The sequence below is a fragment of the Ahaetulla prasina genome, chromosome 13 (assembly GCF_028640845.1).
Source record: "Ahaetulla prasina isolate Xishuangbanna chromosome 13, ASM2864084v1, whole genome shotgun sequence".
Classification (NCBI taxonomy): Eukaryota; Metazoa; Chordata; class Lepidosauria; order Squamata; family Colubridae; genus Ahaetulla; species Ahaetulla prasina.
The window spans coordinates 8,039,528-8,061,415 of NC_080551.1; the positions used below are offsets into that span (position 1 = coordinate 8,039,528).

Consider the following 21,888-nt stretch of genomic DNA (forward strand, 5'->3'; position numbering starts at 1 on the left):
AATGGAATGGAATGGAATGGAATGGAATGGAATGGAATAGAATAGAATAGAATAGAATAGAATAGAATAGAATAGAATAGAATAGAATAGAATAGAATAGAATAGAATAGAATAGAATAGAATAGAATAGAATAAAAATAATGGAATGGAATAGTTCAAAAATAATGGAATGGAATGGAATGGAATGGAATAGAATGGAATAGAATAGAATAGAATAGAATAGAATAGAATAGAATAGAAATAATGGAATGGAATGGAATGGAATGGAATGGAATAGAATAGAATAGAATAGAATAGAATAGAATAGAATAGAATAGAATAGAATAGAATAGAATAGAATAGAAATAATGGAATGGAATGGAATAGAATAGAATAGAATAGAATAGAATAGAATAGAATAGAATAGAATAGAATAGAATAGAATAGAAATACTGGAATGGAATGGAATGGAATAGAATAGAATAGAATAGAATAGAATAGAATAGAATAGAATAGAATAGAATAGAATAGAATAGAATAGAATAGAATAGAATAGAATAGAATAGAAATAATGGAATGGAATGGAATGGAATGGAATGGAATGGAATGGAATAGAATAGAATAGAATAGAATAGAATAGAATAGAATAGAATAGAAATAATGGAATGGAATGGAATGGAATGGAATAAAAATAATGGAATGGAATAGTTCAAAAATAATGGAATGGAATGGAATGGAATGGAATGGAATGGAATGGAATAGAATGGAATAGAATAGAATAGAATAGAATAGAATAGAATAGAAATAATGGAATGGAATGGAATGGAATGGAATGGAATAGAATAGAATAGAATAGAATAGAATAGAATAGAATAGAATAGAATAGAATAGATGGAATGGAATGGAATGGAATGGAATGGAATAGAATAGAATAGAATAGAATAGAATAGAATAGAATAGAATAGAATAGAATAGAATAGAAATAATGGAATGGAATGGAATGGAATAGAATAAAAATAATGGAATGGAATAGTTCAAAAATAATGGAATGGAATGGAATGGAATGGAATGGAATAGAATAGAATAGAATAGAATAGAATAGAATAGAATAGAATAGAATAGAATAGAATAGAATAGAAATAATGGAATGGAATGGAATGGAATGGAATAGAATGGAATAGAATAGAATAGAATAGAATAGAATAGAATAGAATAGAAATAATGGAATGGAATAGAATAGAATAGAATAGAATAGAATAGAATAGAATAGAATAGAATAGAATAGAATAGAATAGAATAGAATAGAATAGAAATAATGGAATGGAATGGAATGGAATGGAATAGAATAGAATAGAATAGAATAGAATAGAATAGAATAGAATAGAATAGAATAGAATAGAATAGAATAGAATAGAATAGAATAGAATAGAATAGAAATAATGGAATGGAATAGTTCAAAAATAATGGAATGGAATGGAATGGAATGGAATAGAATGGAATAGAATAGAAATAATGGAATGGAATAATTCAAAAATAATGGAACGGAATAGAATAGAATGGAATGGAATGGAATGGAATAGAATAGAATAGAAGTTGGAAGGGATCTTGCAGGTCTTCTAGTCCAGCTCCCTGCTCAAGCAGGAGACCCTATACAGGTAGTCCTCAACTTACAACAGTTTGTTTAGTGACTTTTCAAAGTTACAACGGCACTAAAAACAGGTAGTTATGACCATTTTTCACAATTACAACCTTTGCAGCATCCCCATGGTCACATGATCAAAATTCAGATGCTTGGCAACAGGTTCCTATTTATTACCGTTGCCGTGCCCTAAGGTCATGTGATCGCCTTTCGCGACCTTCTGACAAGCAATGGGGAAGCCACGCGAGAATATCCAAGCTAATCTTTCGACCAAGCCTTATAGATGACCCTCAATTATTAAAAAACAGTAAGTTTTGAACAAACAAAGTATTCTGTTGGAGTTCTGTTGGAGTCACATTTAAATTTTGGAAGAACGTTACGCCTTCTTTAGTGTATCCTAACAGAACTCGTAAGTTTAAAAAAAAATTGGGCTTGGACAATCTGGAACTACGCCTCCTACGGTCTGATCTAAGCACAGTACACAAAATTGTCTTGCTACAACGTCTTGCCTGTAAATGACTTCTTCAGCTTCAACCTCAATGATACTCGGGCAAACAATCGATAAAAACTCAATGTAAACCGCTCCAAACTCGATTGCAGAAAATACGACTTCAGCAACAGAGTGGTCAACGCCTGGAATGCTCTACCCAACTCGGTTGTTACAGCCTCAAACCCCCACAGCTTCAGCCTCAAACTGCCTACCGTGGACCTCACCCCATTCCTAAGAGGTCCGTAAAGGGGGCCTGCATAAGCGCACCAGCGTGCCTACCATCCCTCTCCTACTATCCCCATTTATTTGTACTCATTTCCTTCATTCATGTCTATGTTCGCATTTATACCTGCTATCTTGTACCGTGTTTCCCCGAACACAAAACTCTGTCTTATATTTTTTTGAACCCTGAAATAAGCGCTTGGCCTTATTGCCATGCGTTCAAAAGCCCGATTGGGCTTATTATCCAGGGGATGTCTTATTTTGGGGAAAACAGGGTACATGTTTGTCAAACTATTCTCCAAAGCACCTGAGGGTAGAACAAGAAGCAATGGGTGGAAACTGAGCAAGGAAAGAAGCAACTTAGAACTAAGGAGAAATTTCCTGACAGTCGGAATAATTAACCAGTGGAACAACTTGCCTTCAGAAGTTGTGAATGCTCCAACACTGGAAATTTTTAAGAAAATGTTGGATAACCATTTGTCTGAAATGGTGTAGGGTTTCCTGCCTGGGCAGGGGGTTGGACTAGAAGACCTCCAAGGTCCCTTCCAACTCTGTTGTTATTATTATAAACTAAGAAATAAAATAAAACAAATAGCCAGAATGCTTGATCATCCAAAAGTTGGGTTGTGTTTTGTTGTGCTTTGCTTAAATGTTTCCCAAACACTCAAACGCAAAACTTCTGATGTGTTGAGACGCGCCTACGGCAGAAGCTGCTCCAACCAAGATGAAGACGTCTTTCAAACGCCTGTCCTTTCAAAGATGTGACAGGAGGACAAAAAGACCTGTGAAGAGGTCAAAGCAGCAACCCAAACGCGAAAGGAAAATGGTTTGCGGCTCGTCAGATGCCTCGGTTTCCCACCCACCCCACCCCACCCAGCTCTGCTCATTAGGCAGGATAACCATTCCGGAGAAATATTTTTCCCATAGGAAGAAGGGGGAAAAAAATTAAGACAAATGAAAGGAGGCAGGTGAACACTCATGCAGTAGAATTCCACGGTTGTTTTAAATGCTTCAAAAGGACAATAGCCCAAAGCAGAATTCTGGAGATGGACAAATAAAAATAAGAAAGGCAGTGAGATGGGACAGGGATGCAACACCGGAGGTGTGAATTGAGCTCACAAGGACACAGAAGGGAGCCGGGCTTCCTTCTTTGGCCTTGCTTCAACTCCTATTCGTTTCTAGGGCCAATTTATCCAATTATTTGGACACCAGGGTGGCAATCAATTTGGTTTGGCTTCTGCACACGTTGCATGGGAAGGAGAAAAGGCCAGGAGTTCAAATCCCTACAGCAAGAACCCTTCGCCCGCTCGGTGCCCACTGAGTGTGCAAAGCACGCCCCACGTTGCAAAGGTTTCCAGCGCTTTACGCAAAGCAAACCTGAGATTAGAGGCTCTAATGAAGCTGTTGACAACTGCCTCTTGCATGCAAAAGCTCCCCAAGAAAACCACTGGCCCAGAAATCAAGGAATCTGTTTCTACTTTCTTTCCTTCCATCTTCCACGAATTTCATAACGTAGCTTATTCCAGTTATTATCGTCTCACACACCCAAAATACTGCTAAAACTCACATGGGGAATGGAGAAAACTGGAAATTAATTCGATGTCTACCCATTATCATCACTTATGCAATGATGAGAGAAACTAAGTCCTATAAATGTTGGCATGTTGCCAGAGTCACTTGATTTGAGAAAGAGGCAGTGCAAAATAAATTGATAATCCAAACAGTAATAATTGATTGCTTAACAGATGAACAACAACAAAAACAAAACAGTTCCTGAGCATTAATAGATTCAATAAGAAAAACGTTTGCTGCTAGAATAGGGAATTCCCCCCCCCTTTTTTTTCCAGCTGATGCACATATTTGATGGTTTGGGAGGATATCCAGAGCATGCAAAGATAAAAATTGTCATTAGAAGGAAGGTTACCAATTTTGGTATTATCTTAAACCTTTTAAGACACTCCTATAATAAGCATTTACAATTATGATCCTCTAAAAGGGTAGACCCACTTCCAGACAAAATTCTAAACTTCAGGCATAGACCAATTTCTATTTTCTGTGAGGTCACATAAAAAGCACGGCTATTTGGGGGGAAGTCACCATGTAAAAAAGATGTTGAGACTCTAGAAAGGGTGCAGAGAAGAGCAACAAAGATGATTAGGGGACTGGAGGCTAAAACATATGAAGAACGGTTGCTGGAACTGGGATATCTAGTTTGATGAAAAGAAGGACTAGGGGAGACATGATAGAAGTGTTCCAATATCTCAGGGGTTGCCACAAAGAAGAGGAAGTCAAGATATTCTCCAAAGCACCTGAGCGTAGAACAAGAAGCAATGGGTGGAAACTGATCAAGGAAAAAAGCAACTTAGAACTAAGGAGAAATTTCCTGACAGTTAGAACAATTAATAAGTGGAACGACTTGCCTTCAGAAGTTGTGAATGCTCCAACACTGGAAATTTTTAAGAAGAGGTTGGATAACCATTTGTCTGAAGTGGTATTGGGGTTTCCTGCTTGAGCAGGGGGTTGGACTAGAAGACCCTCAAGGTCCCTTCCAACTGTTTTATTCTGTTATGTCATTTTTAAAACATTTGCTTTAAAAACTCTCAAGCTAATTAAACACATTGAAAGTTCAAGTTGTATTGAGAAAATCTTTTTAAAAAAAGAATTAAAATGGAACAAGAAGTCTTGAGGAACACCAACCAAGGTCTCCTAACGAACAATGCTCATGGGAAAGAAGACCGAAGATCTCCTGGCTGGACCAATCCAAGGGCAATGACTTACACAGCTTTGAATTGTAGGAAGTTATCACCCAACCCTTTCCTAGGAAAATGAGATATTTTAGGAAATATTGAAAGGGCAGAATATTTCCCCTAAAAGGGAGGCAGAAATTCAGCCCTTTGTCAATGGACCTTTAAGACCTGGGCCAGCCTATTCTACATAACAAAGATCTACCTCCTTCTAGCAAAGTCATAATAGGACTTGCCCAAAGCCCTTTCATTACATCATCACCCAGCAAGGTTCAACCAAGCCTGGGACTCAGCACAGCCTACAGAGTTGCCCCTGTATGGCTCCATGGGAGTCTGACAACCAATCAGAATACAAGCTCAAATTCAAAAGCCCAACAGAGGGCATAAAACCCAGGCACTCTCAGCATCTCTACCCTTTTTTCAACCAAGATCTCCAAGGCATGTGATCCTGTTCATCAATAATCCTTCTTTACAAGCAACTTCCATGAATCCAGTGTCTTTTTCCCCAGTTGGAACTGAACCCAGAAGGATATTTCTTCCAACAGATTAATATTGATATTTACGTATCGCTTGGATCTGTGTTTTCAAAATGATATAATAAAATCTGTGTTTTCAAAATGATATAATAAAATCTGTGTTTTCAAAATGATATAATCCAGTTGCTTAAAATAACTAATGAATTTATAACCTAGTTCCACGATGCTAGAAAAATACTGTTGCCCGTGAGGTTTTAAGAAAAATGTGACATGCAGAGGAGGAAAAAGTTTTGCAGTGCCTGAATACCTAAACCTCATGCTGGCAACCAGCGGGGGAAACATGCAGACTGGCTGAGGCTGATGGACCTTGTAGTCTAGCCCGTGAAGATAATGCCAAACGAAGGAATGATTGCTCCATTCATTGCTTCTTCCACCGCCTCTCAAACTACTCCCCAAAACATTTGGATTCTCCCAGCTCTCTTTTATTTTTCCTTTGTTGACTTTATGATCCATTACAAAAAAAAAGAACCAAGAGAAAAAAATGGGAGGAAGGAAGGAAGGAAGGAAGAGAGCAAGTGCCAGCAATGTTTCCCCAGCTCCGTGTTTCCTAACTAAAGATAGTTATTGATGTACAACGCCGGCATTTTACTGTGGCAGCAGAATCAATAAAGAAGGAAATACTGCTTTGTCAAGAGTAGCCCAAGTACTGTAGGCTTGCTGGGAAATTCTTTACTGGCTCTGGGATGGCTACAGCAGCTTAAAAAAATCCTTCTATATATCCAATGATCGCATGGGCACCATGTGCTGAGACCTGACTGCCCTCTAGTGGCAGCAATACACAATGACCAAAGTCATTACAGGATTTTTTTTCCCTCCTTCCCTAATTCTTCCTTTCTGTTTTGTAAGAATGACTAAAAAGACTTCCCAAACCTTGAGAACCCAGTGAGTGACCCCAATGATTTAAAGATATATTCTCATTTAAAATAACAAAACAAAGTTATAACTCTGTAACAGAGTTATCAGTGCTTGGAACACATTACCTGACTCTGTGGTCTCTTCCCATAATCCCAAAAGCTTTAACCAAAAACTTTCTACTATTGACCTCACCCCATTCCTAAAAGGATTATAAGGGGCGTGCATAAGAGCACAAACTTGCGTGCCTACCGTTCCTGTCCTATTGTTTGCTTGTTTCTTTCTTTTCTTTTTTCCTTCTTATATATATATGCTTATACTTCCTTATATTATCTCAAATATATGTTTATATACTATATAACAGTGATTCCCAAACCCGCTGGCTCCAGAGCGCTATCGCACGGAATATCTGCGGCCGCTGGGTCCGGCGCTGATGCGCCATTTCTGGGGCGTCTGGTGCGCATGCGCAGTTGCAGGTCGGATTTCCGGGGAGCCGCGGGCGCGTCTGGTGCGCATGCGCAGTTGCAGGTCGGATTTCCGGGGGAACCGCGGGCGAAAAAGATTGGGAACCTCTGCTATATAATCTTTTTATGTGATGCTTATATATAATGTTGTGACAAAATAAATAAATAAATAAAGTGCCAGCCCCAAGTCATATGTGAATATCCGTGCAAAAGGTAAAGGTTCCCCTCGCACATATGTGCTGGTCATTCCTGACTCTAGAGGGTGGTGCTCATCTCCGTTTCTAAGCCGAAGAGGCAGCACTGTCCGAAGACGTCTCCGTGGTCATGTAGCCAGCATGACTCAACACCAAAGGCCCACGGAATGTTGTTCCCTTCCCACTGAAGGTGGTCCCTATTTTTTCTACTTGCATTTTTTACGTGCTTTCGAACTGCAGGTTGGCAGAAGCTGGGACAAGTTACACGGCAGCACTAGGGATTCGAACCGCTGAACTGTCGACCTTTTGATCGACAAGCTCAGTGTCTTAGCCTCTGAGCCACAGCATCCCTGTGTCCGTGCAAAAGGAAACTCCAAAATCAACCCGTAGGGATTTTTCTGATGCTCTCTGAGCTTGGTGGTTTTCTTGCAGATGTTTCATTAACAAACTAGGGAATGAAGGGCACTGATGATGTTCCTTAGTTGGGTCATGAAACATCTGCAAGAAAACTACCAAGCTCAAAGAGCACCAAGGATCCCCTCATTTCAATTCTGAGCTACAAATGCTCTCTAAAATGCTCTCTACATGGGGCTCCCCTTGAGGGGCATCCGGAGGCTTCAGTTAGTCCAGAATGCGGCTGCGCGGGTGATAGAGGGAGCCCCTCGTGGCTCCCGTGTGACACCTATCCTGCGCAGACTGCACTGGCTACCTGTGGCCTTCCGGGTGCGCTTCAAGGTTTTGGTGACCATCTTCAAAGCGCTCCATGGCATAGGGCCGGGTTATTTACGGGACCGCCTACTGCTACCGAATACCTCTCACCGACCCGTGCGCTCTCAAAGAGAGGGACTCCTCAGGGTGCCGTCAGCAAGGCAGTGTCGTCTGGTGACGCCCAGGGGAAGGGCCTTCTCTGTGGGGGCTCCCACCCTCTGGAACGAACTCCCTCCAGGACTTCGCCAACTTCCGGACCTCCGAACCTTCCGTCGCGAGCTTAAAACACACTTCTTCATCTGCGCAGGACTGGATTAGATTTTAAATTTATTGGTTTTAAATGGGTTTTATGTTTTATAATGTTTTTAAACATTCGGCCTTTTAGAATAAGTTTTTTTAATTGTTATTTTAATCTGTATTTATATGTTTTTATTTGCCTGTGAACCGCCCTGAGTCCCTAGGGAGATAGGGCGGTATATAAATATGAAAAATAAATAAATAAATAAATAAATAAAAAATAAAATCAAGAAGTAGGGGTCAGGAGAAGTCATGAGGGTATCTAGAATGGAAATGAGGATCAATGTATTGACATATTGAACGCAAAGCAGACCTCTTATCATCTTGTTGGAGTAGAAATAAATATGGCCGAAATCTGAATTTATTTTTCTTATGTGGAGGGAATTTAGTGGGTTAAACTGTAAAATGGGTACAAGTCTTGTAGGTGTTGAGTATTTTGTAGTTAATACAGAAACTTTTTTTAAAAGAGAAAGACATGGGAATACAACAGAATGCTGTATGTTGTTTTAACTGTTCATAGCGAGCCAAGAAAGAAAGAGAGAGAGAAGGAAGGAAGGAAGGAAGGAAGGAAGGAAGGAAGGAAGGAAGGAAGGAAGGAAGGAAGGAAGGAAGGAAGGAAGGAAGGAAAAGAAAGAAAGAAAGAAAGAAAGAAAGAAAGAAAGAAAGAAAGAAAGAAAGAAAGAAAGAAAGAAAGAAAGAAAGAAAGAAAGAAAGAATCACAATCCAGATATATTGATCTTTAACAAGAGAAAAAATTAAGAGGGAGGAGGAAAAAAGGAATAGAGAAGGAGGGAGGGATGGAGGGAGGAAAGGAAGGAAGGAAGGAAGGAAGGAAGGAAGGAAGGAAGGAAGGAAGGAAGGAAGGAAGGAAGGAAGGAAGGAAGGTCATGTGAATCAAAGCAAAACAAAACAACACCAATTTTTGGAGCTACTAAAAATAGAAAAACCTAAGATTGATTTAATGAACTGCATAATTATTTATCTGAGCTCTGTTAAATACAATGAAGCCCACATTTTCTCCTCCTGCAACATTAAACATGCCACTCTGATGGCAACATTTGAAGGGACCAATCCAAAGTTCTTTTCTCTTTCACCTGGCACACCTTCCCGAGGCATCACCTTTGACCCACCGAAGCTTCAGAGAGAAGCTAAAGAAGAACAGAAAGTGACAGGCAACCTTTTTTTAAAAAAAAAAACGAAAAAAACCAACAACCCTCTATTCCAGTAGTTTTAAATTCCAGGAATCTCCTCATAGTTTCTGTGTGGATTTGATCTGCGCTAAATCTTCCCCACCACATTAACTGTAATATATTATTGATAGACTGTAATCCTAAAAAAAAAAAAAAAGGATAGAACTATAAGGCTGACATCACAACATATGTTCTCCTGCCCACGAATCTGCCAGACTTACTGACAGATTTCGGTATGCCTGCTTCCAATTTAGAACAACTTCACAAAAGACACCGTATTCTTGCTACGGAATGGCTGACAGGAGCTCTTCGCCTGGCAGTCCTGACAACGTTTGATGCTGAAAAGAAGCTTCTGGAAAGAAGGCGCTCAGCAAAATGTCTCCATATCTGCATTCGACGTACCCATCTCTGTTTTGCATTACTTAGAAGCAGCTGGATGGCTTTTCCCAGCTGAGGAAAAGAAAAGAAAAACAAAACCCCACAATAACACAACTATGGAGGACAAAGAAAGTGTTACCTTTGGTACAGAGCATCTCCTTCGGTTTGGCCATCGCTGCGTGCACACACACACACACACCAGAGGTTCAACATGGGACATCCAAGAGAGGATCCACAAACAAAAATGAGAGAGAGAGAGAGAGAGAGAGAGGGAGAGGGAGGGAAGGAGGGAGGGAGAGAGATGGGGATAGTTAGTCATCATATGAGCTAAAAATCCACTTTATTCTCTTTATTCTCAAGTCCCACTTCAAATATTGTTCCACAGCTGCACGTATTTCAAGAATACAAATGAGAAATAGTATACTCTGGTTTCTCTTCAGATCGTATAAATCTTTCGCCTTTTACAAATGAGAAACAGTTCCCGGAAGGGTAAGCAGGTTAATCACAGATTTGGAAATAGTGGGGCTCTTGGTACTCTCTGAGTTTGGTGATTTTCTTATAGACGTTTTATTACCCAACTAGGTAACATCATCAGTACTAGAATGGAGTGGGGTGTGCAGAAAGGAGGAGGAGGAGGAGGACGATGACTATGGGATCCTTGATGCTCTCTGACGTTGGTGGTTTTCTTGCAGATAAATATGATATTGGAGTTCCACAAAGTTAGAGATTCTTCACTTTGACAGTAGAGCCCCATCTCAAAGGAGATCATCAACTCTCAAATATTTTAATATTTTAAACTAAGACTGCCTACTGTTGACCTCACCCCATTCCTAAGAGGTCTGTAAGGGGCGTGCATAAGAGCGCCAGCGTGCCTACCGCCCCTGTCCTAATGTTCCCTTTAATTGTATTCATTTTACGTATTCGATTCATGCTTATACTTCTATATATTATCTAATAGGTACTCGACAAAAATAAATAAATAAAATATAAGCCGGACAGACAATTGCCGGGAAAGTTTTCCTCACACTTTTATCTCATTTTGATGGCTGAGTTTGGAGCCTATCCTGTTGAGGGAAAGCAGAAAATCTTTTACCTCACAAGTTTCATAGCTTTATTTGACTAGACCAGCATATAGAGGAGAAACTGCTATCCATGTCCTGCTCCAAAACGTTTTATGAATCATGGGAAGGAAGGAGTGGCGGAAGGGTTAGAGTAATTTTCAGTGGCGATGTCTCACTTGGCTTTCTTGTCAGTGCTAGATTTTTTAAAAAATCCCTTCATTTGTCCAAGTTTTTGAATTGGTTATGAATACGGAACGTTATGATGACCGCTGACCTCTTTTCACAGGCTGTCATGGTTGGAATCTGACTGAGCCTCCTCCTCCATAAATGATAGGACTACAATTCAGTGCAGATGTGTCGCTGAAGAATCGGTAATTCTCACCAATCCTTTTTACTACCTCACTCCAAGCATCTGTTTCCACACTGTTTTGGAATGTAAGAACCTTCGAAACTGCTACTCAGGGAGCTCGGAACGTTATAGTAGTAGGTAAATATTAAAAATGGCTCCCCATATCCTCCAGCAGAGCAACCCATGAGTGATGTTCTGTTCCCAATAGGCTGAATCCAAACTATAATGGCTTTCTCAGAGCTTGGGAAAAGAAGACGACTGCTTACAAAATATTACGAACATCGCACATCTGCAGATTCTGGCTGCAGAAAGAGAAATACTAGGCTAGCTCTTCTTCGCCTTACATCCATTCTTGGAATCAGAAAACCTTCCAATTCTGTAATTCTGCTATTCGTTCACACTTTTAATTCAGTGATATCACAGCTCTGTCCACAGCAAGATGAAGTGCCTGATGGATTTTATCTGGCATTTAGAAGTTAAAGCGGCATCCGATTTAGTTGGTACTTGGATGAAAGAGCTCCGGCAAATCTCATATATTTATATCTCTGTAGGATACTCCAGGGAAGTTACAATTATGCTGTGGAAGAAAATGATAAATGCCTTCATGCTGTGGCCGAGAAAACTATGCAGATGTGTTCATGAAGCCACTAGGAAGGCAGGGACAAGCCTTCCCTAAGGTTCACCTCGCATATATGTGCTAGTCGTTCCCGACTCTAGGGGGCAGTGCTCATCTCCGTTTCAAAGCCGAAGAGCCAGCGCTGTCTGAAGATGTCTCTGTGGTCATGTGGCTGGCATGACTCAATGCCAAAGGCGCATGGAATGCTGTTACCTTCCCACCAAAGGTGGTCCCTATTTTTCTACTTGCCTTTTTTACGTGCTTTCGAACTGCTAGGTTAGCAGAAGCTGGGACAAGGAACGGGAGCTCATCCCGTTACGCGGCACTAGGGATTCGAACTGCTGAACTGCTGACCTTTCGATCGACAAGCTCAGTGTCTTACCCACTAAGCCACCGCGTCCCTTTGGCTTTTCCCTACTGGAGCCCAATAGGTATACAATGGTACATGGGTACTCCACTGCTTTCAAACTCACCTAAGTTGGTACTCAATGCATTTTGATGTGGCACTCATCATTTTTTGGGTAGACAACGCACAAGCCAGATCTTGTCAGTGTCCGCTACCTTGTGACTCACTTTATTCTGTTTGGTACACATTGTTTTTGGTACTCATCGTGCCTCCCAGAACCAATTAACGATGAATACTGAAGTATCACTGTAGTATGAATTTGCCTGCCACGACAACACACAACCACAGATGCCGGCCCTCTGTCCATCTCTTCCTTCCCACCCGGAAAACCAGAATGCCTCTGATAGTCTTGCTTACATTTCTTTTAATATCGCCCGACTTCACAACAAGTCTTAAATTCAGCACGATCACACCCATATCATCCTCCAAGCTATTTGGGTCTTCCAGTTTAAGGATGCTCTCAGTCGTCCTGGATGAGGAAAAAGAAATTAGACTAAGTTAGCAACCAGAGTCAACCAAAAGCAGTCTTTATAGGTGTCTATGGAGATTCTCAATTATCCAGGTCATGGTGGTTGTGGCCTGTCGGCCAGCGGCCCCTCCAGCAGCTGAATCAGATGTGGGCGTAGGGTGGGAGTCAGGGCCTCTGGTGGCTCTACAGACTAATGCAGTCTGTTATAAACACAGCTGCTTGCAGTTATTGCAAGTTCAAGTCCCACCAGGCCCAAGGTTGACTCAGCCTTCCATCCTTTATAAGGTAGGTAAAATGAGGACCCAGATTGTTGGGGGCAATAAAAGTTGACTTTGTATATAATATACAAATGGATGAGACTATTGCTTAACACAATGTAAGCCGCCCTGAGTCTTCGGAGAAGGGCGGGATATAAATTCAAATAAAAAAAAAAGGGCCAGCATCAAGGCAACTTGAGAGCTCCGAGGGGGAAGAGGGAATGGAGCGGTCAGAGATAGAGACAGAGGCCATCCGTCAGCCCTCAGATGGAGAGTCAACAGGACTAGAGGTGGCTGATGAGGAAGAGGAGGAACAGCTGGGTCCAGTGCCTGGCACATGGATGCGCAGCAGGCAGAGGAGAGGACAGGAGTGGAAATCTATGGGCCGGTTCCTTGGGACAGAAGAGCCAGCACTGCTAGTGGAGCCCCATCCTAGCTCTGGGGATAAAAGGCAGGGAGTGGAGATGAATAGATGTGGCAGACAACTATTCATCTCCCTGCAGGACGATCTTGCCAGCCTGCTGTGTGTGTGTATGTGTGTGTGTGTGAGAGAGAGAGAGAGAGAGAGAAAGAGAGACAGACAGACAGACAGACAGACAGACAAATTTTTTGCCAGGGCTGCTGGCGCTCCTAATAAAGGGAACATTTGTTTAACTAACACTGAGCCCTCTGGTGGCTCAGACTGGTATGACAGTCTGTTATTAACACAGCTGCCTGCAATTACAATTACTGCAGGTTCAAGCCCCACCAGGCCCAAGGTTGACTCAGCCTTCCATCCTTTATAAGGTAGGTAAAATGAGGACCCAGATTGTTGGGGGCAATAAGTTGACTTTGTATCTAATATACAAATGGATGAAGACTATTGCTTGACATAGTGTAAGCCACCCTGAGTCTTCGGAGAAGGGCGGGATATAAATGCAAATAAAATAAATAAAAATAAATAAATAAATAAATAAAAATAAACTACAGAGGATTTGTCATGTTTGGGAGCCAGGTCAGAATACATGGTTTCCCCAAAGATGTTTTATTAAAAGGTAACCGGACTTTTTTAGGTTTTTCCTTAAAGATATTTTGCTTCTCATCCAAGAAGTCTTCGGTTCAAACTGAAGAAGCTTCTTGGGAGAGAAGCAAGAAGTGTTCAAGTAAAAAAAAACAAAAAAAAACACAAGAAAGTCTACTTGCCTTTTGACAAAGCGTTTTGAGACAGTTCCTTTAATCTATGTACCCAAAACGTTTATTGGAGATAAATGCACCCATGAGTTAAAATGTCTAGTTGACAAAGTACTTTTGGGACAGCTTTTATAGGGGTTTTTTTCCCCCAAAAAAAAAAATTGGGGGGGGGAGAGGGACGAAAAAATGGATGGATGATTATTCTTTCTCCAAGGAAAAATAAAAATTATTTCTACCACTTAGTAGCAACGGAAGTACCACTGATGGAAAAACTCTCTGAGAAGAATTCCTTCCGGGAAGGTCTCCATCGGTACAGATAGTCCTCAACTTACGACCACAATGGAGACTTCAATTTCAACCATGAGATCATTGCTGTCGTAAGTCGAGGCACCACGTAACAGGACCTGTTTTTACGACTGGTTTTACAACGATGGTAAAATGAGTCACCATGAGTCCTTAAGCAGATCACATGGTTGTTAAGCGAATCCAGCATATCAAATGGGGTGGCTTTTTTTGCCATCATCGTGCAATTAATCTGATCTATCTCCTTATTATTATTGTTTTTCTTTCTCTGTTGCCAGCTACTGTTTGGAGGGTCCTAGGGAAAACACGATACTGAACTGAGCCCATCTAGAATAGAATAGAGCTGGAAGGGACCCTGGAGGACTTCTAGTCCAGCCCCCTGCTTAAGCAGGAGAACCTATATTATTTCAGGTAAGTGGCTGTCTAGTCTCTTCTTAAAAACCTCCAGTGATGCCCACGATTTCTGAAAGCAACTTCTGTTCCACTGGTTAATTGTCCTCACTGTTAGGAAGTTTCTCCTGAATTCCAGGTTGCTTCTCTCCTTGATCAGTTTCCAACCATTGTTTCTTTTCCTACATCTAGAAGTAAAGTTGATTCAGTATTCAGAAATGTAGAAGCAAAAAGGCTGTTTGTCTATGGAGAATCTCAGTCATCCAGGTCATGGTTGTCCCAAAGGTGCTTTTTCAAGAGGTAACCGGATTTTCTAGCAGTTTTCCCAGTATCACAGGGGCTGCCCCAAAGAAGAGGAAGTCAAACTATTCTCCAAAGCACCTGAGGGCAGGACAAGAAGCAATGGGTGGAAACTCATCAAGGAGAGAAGCAACTTAGAACTAAGGAGGAATTTCCTGACAGTTAGAACAATTAATTGAGGAAATTGCCTCCAGAAGTTGTGAATGCTCCAACACCGGAAATTTTGAAGATGATGTTGGATAACCATTTGTCTGAAATAGTGTAGGGTTTCCTGCCTAAGCGGGGGGTTGGACTAGAAGACCTCCAAGGTCCCTTCCAACTCTGTTATTGCATTGCATTGCATTGCATTGCATTGCATTGCATTGCACTGCATTGCATTGCAATCTATTCTATTCTATTCTTTCTTTGAAGACGTTACACTTCTCATCCAAGAAAACTTCTTACTGAAGAAGCTTCTTAGATGAGAAGCGAAACATCTTCAAAGAAAAAACCAGAAAGTCCAGTTGCCTCTTGAAAAAGCACCTTTGGGGCAAAAAAGGCTCATATTTAATTTAAGAGCAAAACAGTGAAAAAGACTCCACTATTCATCGAGCCGTATAGAATGCAGCCGTGCCAAGCACCTTAAGTGCTCTGTAATGGAGAGCTGCATTTTGAAAGACAAATATAAATGTTAGATTACCTGTTCAGTTCCAGTTTGTGAAGCATTAGGACTGCCGAACCCATAAAATCAGAAGACGTCAAATCTCTGTCATAAACCTGAGGCATATGGAACGGGAGAAGAGGAGGAGGAAGGGGGGAGAAAAAATACAGATCTGATTATCTGAAAATAATTTCAGGACGGTCTTCCGGCGTGAGTTGAAGACTCTTTTATTTCATCGTGCAGGACTGGCCTAATAGTTTTTTAATGGGTTTTTTTTAGCAGTTTTTAGAATTTTCAGCCTATTTAAATTAATCTTTTAAATTCGTTTTTAATGTTTATATTTGTTGTTCTTAGCTGGCTGTAAACCGCCCTGAGTCCTTCGGGAGAAGGGCGGTATAGAAATTGAAATAATAAATAAATAAATAAATAAATAAATTAGTTCAGTGTCTGCCAATGAAACTGAACCAATCATGAATATTTATTTATTATTTTTTATTTTATTTTTTTATTTTATTTTTCGTATTTTTATACCGCCCTATCTCCCTAGGGACTCAGGGCGGTTTACAGGCAAATAAAACTATACATATAAATACAAGATAAAACATCAATTAAAAAAATTATTCCAATTAGCCGAATAATTAAAAATAACAGTATACATAATAAAACCCATTTAAAACCAGTTTAAATTTAAAATTTAAAATCTAAAATCTAGTCCAGTCTATATAGCAAACAAGAATAAGCTTTCAGTCTCTTTAACCATGGCCTTGTTGTTGTTGTTGTTGTTGCTGTTGTGTTGCTATCCCTGATTGAACTATTCTCAAAAATATACATCACATTTCAAGAAATGTATATTCCCCCCCCCCTTTCCAAGTGCCATCTTTTATCTGTTACAAACCAAGATGGGGTTTGTACACGTTACCAGTAAGCCACCCGCAATCTACTACCCTGTTTCCCCGAAAATAAGACCCAACCGGAAAAATAAGTCGTAGCATGATTTTTCAGGATGCTCATAATATAAGCCCTACCCCCAAAATAAGCCCCAATGAAGATTATTAAATGGTTGCATTTAGTACCATATTTTCCCCAAAATAAGAGCTAACCAGAAAATAAGCCCTAATGTGTTTTTTGAAGCAAAAATTAATATAAGACCCGGTCTTATTTTTGGGGAAACACAGTAATTATTTATTTTTACAACTGTAGTTTGGGAAACTAAATAGGCCCATGTTTAAGATACTTAAAAGTCCCAAAGTTTATGGTTTCCCTACAAATGCCATGTTTGCCTCCTTCAGACAGGCAGGTCCAAACAAACTAAAACAGAGTTAGTTCCAGAAAGTCTTCTGAATCATCATCATCAACTTCATTTAATGACCCCATAATCCCCTGCGGGGTGGAATCTGGGCAACTGAATGGAGGTAGCAGAGTGTTTTAATGGCTGGATGCCCTTCCTGTCGCCAATGCGGAGTTTTGTCCAGCAGACATATTCTCAGTGTGCCCTGAGAGAGAAATATCTGCCTCTACCTAGGATTGAACTCACAGCCTCCTAATTGTGAAGCGAGAGCTCCACCTCTAGGCCACCGAACCACTCACCAGAAAGTCTTCTGAATGTCGCCACCTAATTTGGAGTTAGAAAAAATTAGGAAAAATTTTCGTAGAGGTTTTCTAGTAGGGAATACACTGTTACTGAAAATATCTTTGTAAGCAGGTTCCATCTGCGATTTTTCCAGCGGTGAAATCCAATTTTTTTTTACTATCAGTTCTGTGGGCGTGGCTTGGTGGGCATGATGTGGCTTGTTGGCGTGGCAGGAGAAGGATACTGCAAAATCCCCATTCCCACCCCACTCCTGTGGAAGGATACTGCAAAATCTCCATTCTTCCCCCACTCCAGGGGAAGGATATTGCAAAATCCCCATTCCCACCCCACTCCTAGGGCCAGCCAGAAGTGGTATTTGCTGGTTCTCCGAACTGCTCAAAATTTCTGCTACTGGTTCTCCAGAATCTGTCAGAACCTGCTGGATTTCACCCCTGGATTTTTCGTTGACACACAATGGATGTGTGGGAAGCCAAGAGCTGCCAATTCCCAGTTTGTGAAGCATTACAACTGCTGAACCCACAAAATCAGAAGAACTCTGATCAGACATCTGATACATATGGAATGGGAGAAGAGGGAGTGGAAGGAAAAACAGAGATCTGGTTGTCGGAAAATAATTTCAGATTGGTCTTTTTCAGTTCCAATATTTGCCAATGAAACTGAACCAACTCTTAATGTAACACAAAAAGGAATAAGTTCTCGGTCTCAGGAGCAAGGGTTTGTCTTCAATTTAGCAGGATTCTTTTGGGTTCAGAAGCAATGATCACGTCAGTAGGAGTATTGAAGGCAGTATAAAGCCATGAATAAATCCAAGACACCGTAAGAAAAGAACATAACGTGAATATTTAAGAATACAAGAATACTACAAGGCAAGAAATATTGTGAGCCCATTCAGCCAGTCAGGGAACCCCCAAAGAGATAATGGTAATGGTCCTCTTCAAAGCCATCAGCTACTCGGTTAGGTCTTCACTGAAGATACGTTATAAGCTCTTGACCACATTTACTGACATCTGTTTCGCATATTTCATTCTACTGAAATTTACCAAGGACAAGTCTATCTTATCTTATGTTTGGAATGCTTCATCTAGTTTTGCCAAAAACCATCAAGGATAAGGAGGATTTGTTTATGCCAGATGTCGATGAGACCATCTCAAGGTTATGGAACATCTGTTTCTCAAGGTTTGGGGTTTTAAGATGACAAGATCACCCTACTTTAGAGCAGTGGTGAAATCCAATTTTTTTTCCTACCGGTTCTGTGGGCATGGCAGGGGAAGGATATTGCAAAATCTCCATTCCCTCCCCACTCCGGGGGAAGGATATTGCAAAATCCCCATTCCTTCCCCACTCTGGGGTCAGCCAGAGGTGGCATTTGCCGGTTCTCCGAACTGCTCAAAATTTCTGCTACCGGTTCTCCAGAACCTGTCAGAACCTGCTGGATTTCATCCCTGCTCTACAGAGATGGACCACCAAGAACAGGTCAAAGAAAAGGCATGGATGGAGTTTAAGAAAAAGTTTTTCGCTGTGCATCTGGATGTCAATCAATCCAGGACTCACCGCCCCCCCCCATCCCCCAGGCACGTACAGGTAATCCTCGACTTACAATAGTTCATTTAGTGACCGTTCAAAATTACAACGGCACTGAAAAAGGTGACTTACGGCCATTTTTCAAACTTACAACCATTGCAGTATCCTCTAGTCACGTGATCAAAATTCAACGTGCTTGGCAACTGACTCATACCTATAACGTTTGCCGTATTCCAAGGTCATGTGATCCCCTTTTGTGACCTTCTGACACGAAAAATCAACGGGGAAGCCAGATTCACTTAACAACGGTGTTACTGTCTTAACAACTGCAGTGATTCCCTTAGCAACTGCGGCAAGAAAGGTCGCAAAATGGGGCAAAATTCACTTAACAAGTGTCTCACTTAGCAACAGAAATTTGGGGCTCTGTTGTGGTCGCAAGTTGAGGACTACCTGTAGTATATTCTGCATTCCTGAAAGGCTACAGTGCATTAGCAAAAAAAAAAGGATTACGTTTGTCAAGATTATAGCTTTTAATTCCGTTGCTGATCAATTTCTGGAACAATTTCTTTGTAGGACACAATTGCATCCCTGAATAAGTGGCTGCTCTGCCTTCGCTTTATTTTGGTCTCAGGATGCGTTTTGAGAAGCCATGATACATGTGTAGGAGATGACCAGGCTGAGTGTGAAGAGGGAGTCAAATGCATCATCAGTTTGGAATCTCTATGCTGCCGTAAGAGACCTAAGGCTAACTTCCCTTGAAATCCATCGACTCATATGGCACCAATTCCCTTGAGCTTGAATAGCTCAGATTCTTATGTAAGGGTAACATGAAATAAGTTTGTAGTACTTTTGAACTCTCTCCTGGTTCCCGACTTCTTGTACCTGGCAATATGGGGTTCGACATATGGAAAATAAAGGTAAAGGTTCCCCTCGCACATATGTGCTAGTTGTTCCCGACACTAGGAGGCGGAGCTCATCTCTGTTTTAAAGCTGAAGCCAGCACTGTCCAAAGACGTCTCCATGGTCATGTGGCCAGCATGACTAAACATCAAAGGCGCATGGAACGCTGTTCCCTTCCTACCAAAGGTGGTCCCTATTTTTCTATTTGCATTTTTTTTACGTGCTTTCAAATTGCTAGGTTGGCAGAAGCTGGGACAAGTAATGGGAGCTCACCCCGTTACGCGGCACTTCCGACCTTTCGCTTGACAAGCTCAGCATCTTAGACACAGAGCTACTACGTCCGTTATGGAAAATATAGGTAAGGAAATGATGGGAAATACAGATAAGGAAATGATGGGAAATATAGGAAAGAAAATGATAGAAAATATAGGAAAGGAAATGATGGAAAATATAGGAAAGGAAATGATGGAAAATGTAGGTAAGGAATTCAACACAATTTTATGCATGGAGAGAAATTGCACGCAATGAGTTTTGCTTTGGAAGACAGAAAGAGGGAGCTTGCAAAGTTGTGGCGACATCCTTAAAGGAAGTGAAGGAAGCTTGTACAGTTTGCACTCCAAGCAGGCCATCTGGTTGTAAACATCCCCAAAGAGAATTACCTACATCTGCAAGATTCCTTTAGGTAACCAGCCTTTCCTCAAACAAAAAAATTAAAAATGCATGGATGAATTCTCATGAAAATCCTCTTGTTAACACAACCAAGTTGGCTTGCAGGGACAATATCACATATGGCGATGTTTGATGCGGTCGGATGGATGGCTTACCTTCACCCAGAGTCTGTGGTCCAAAGACTGTATAGGAAGCACAACGGTTTCATCCCAAACTGGATTCAGGTTTTTATAGACCACTTTGCTTTTATACAACGTTTTTCCGTTCAGCTTAAACTTCACGTATGGATCGCTTGTACCTTAGTAAGCAAAGCATAATAAAAGATCGTGTTAACAGAGCTCAGAGTTGTGGAGGACTTGGGCAGAGTACAAATTTATTCAATAATAATAATATGCAAAACTACTGTGGGATTTCTGAATACAGACTGATAAAGTTTTGGAACACAATACCCCGGATATCACAAATGTGGAAAAGAAAAAAGTGTGGATAGTCGACATTGCTATACCTGGTCAGCATGACTAATCAGTTGCAGAATTGATGAGAAACAACTTGAAAAAGTCACCAGATATCAAGATTTGAGAATCGAATTGCAGAGTCTCTGACATAAACCAGTGCAGGTGGTTCCAGTGGTACTCGACACACTGGGAGCTGTGCCTAAAGACCTAGGCAAGCCCTTAAAAGCAATTGGCACTGACAAGATCACCATTGGTCAGCTGCAGAAGGCCACCTTACTGGGATCTGCTCGCATAATTCGCCGATACATCACACAGTCTTAAACGCTTGGGAAGTGTTCGACTAGTGATCTGTGATACGAAATCCAGCATAGTTATCTCGTTTGCTGTGTATACTGTCATTTTGTGTAAATAATAATAATAATAATAATAATAATAATAATAATAATAATAATAATAATAATAATAATAATAATAATAATAATAATAATAATAGCAGTGAAGCAAAATTAATGGTTAAAGGAAACCGGGCTGTCAAAAACCCAGTGGCTGGATACCATCAAAACCAGTGGCTGGATACCACAGCTGGAATGCGAGCTGTCACCCAGCTCAGCTTCACCATGCATGGGTGCATGTCTCCCGCCAGCCAGCTGATTTTTGGGATACGTGGGGGTTCAGGTTGCATGTGGGAGATGTGTGTGCGGGCGCGAGGGGGGTGGGGGGAGTGGGGCACATGCATGCATGTGGGGCCCACGTGTGCAAGCGTGGGGGGCGGGGCACATGCATTGGGGCCGTGTACACATTGCATTTTGGGGGTTCGGACACGCGTTTGCGCATTCACGCGCATGTGCTTTGGGCACTCAGTCTGGAAAAGGTTAACCATCACTGGTCTACCTGAAAGAGGCCACAGAAAGAAAAGTCCATGAGGAATTAAAGTGGCCTCAGGGCACAATGTATACGTTGTTTGAGAGGTGATCCATGCCAGTAATGAAATCCAATTTTTTTTTACTACTGGTTCTGTGGGCGTAGCTTGATGGGCATAGTGTGGCTTGGTCGGCGTGGCAGGAGAAGGATACTGCAAAATCCCCATTCCCACCCCAC

General features: G+C 41.1%; 1 protein-coding gene across 1 annotated transcript in view; it reads right to left on the bottom strand.

Annotated features, from left to right (window-relative positions):
- Window positions 1-21,888, bottom strand: part of MCTP2 (multiple C2 and transmembrane domain containing 2) — a 200,138-nt gene that overhangs the window by 107,987 nt on the left and 70,263 nt on the right. The window contains exons 5-8 of the mRNA XM_058156050.1: window positions 20,491-20,633; window positions 15,694-15,770; window positions 12,483-12,594; window positions 9,833-9,868 (exon numbers count right to left, since the gene is read on the bottom strand). Of these exons, the coding sequence (XP_058012033.1) occupies window positions 9,833-9,868; window positions 12,483-12,594; window positions 15,694-15,770; window positions 20,491-20,633 (368 nt within the window). The remainder of the gene's footprint in view (window positions 1-9,832; window positions 9,869-12,482; window positions 12,595-15,693; window positions 15,771-20,490; window positions 20,634-21,888) is intronic.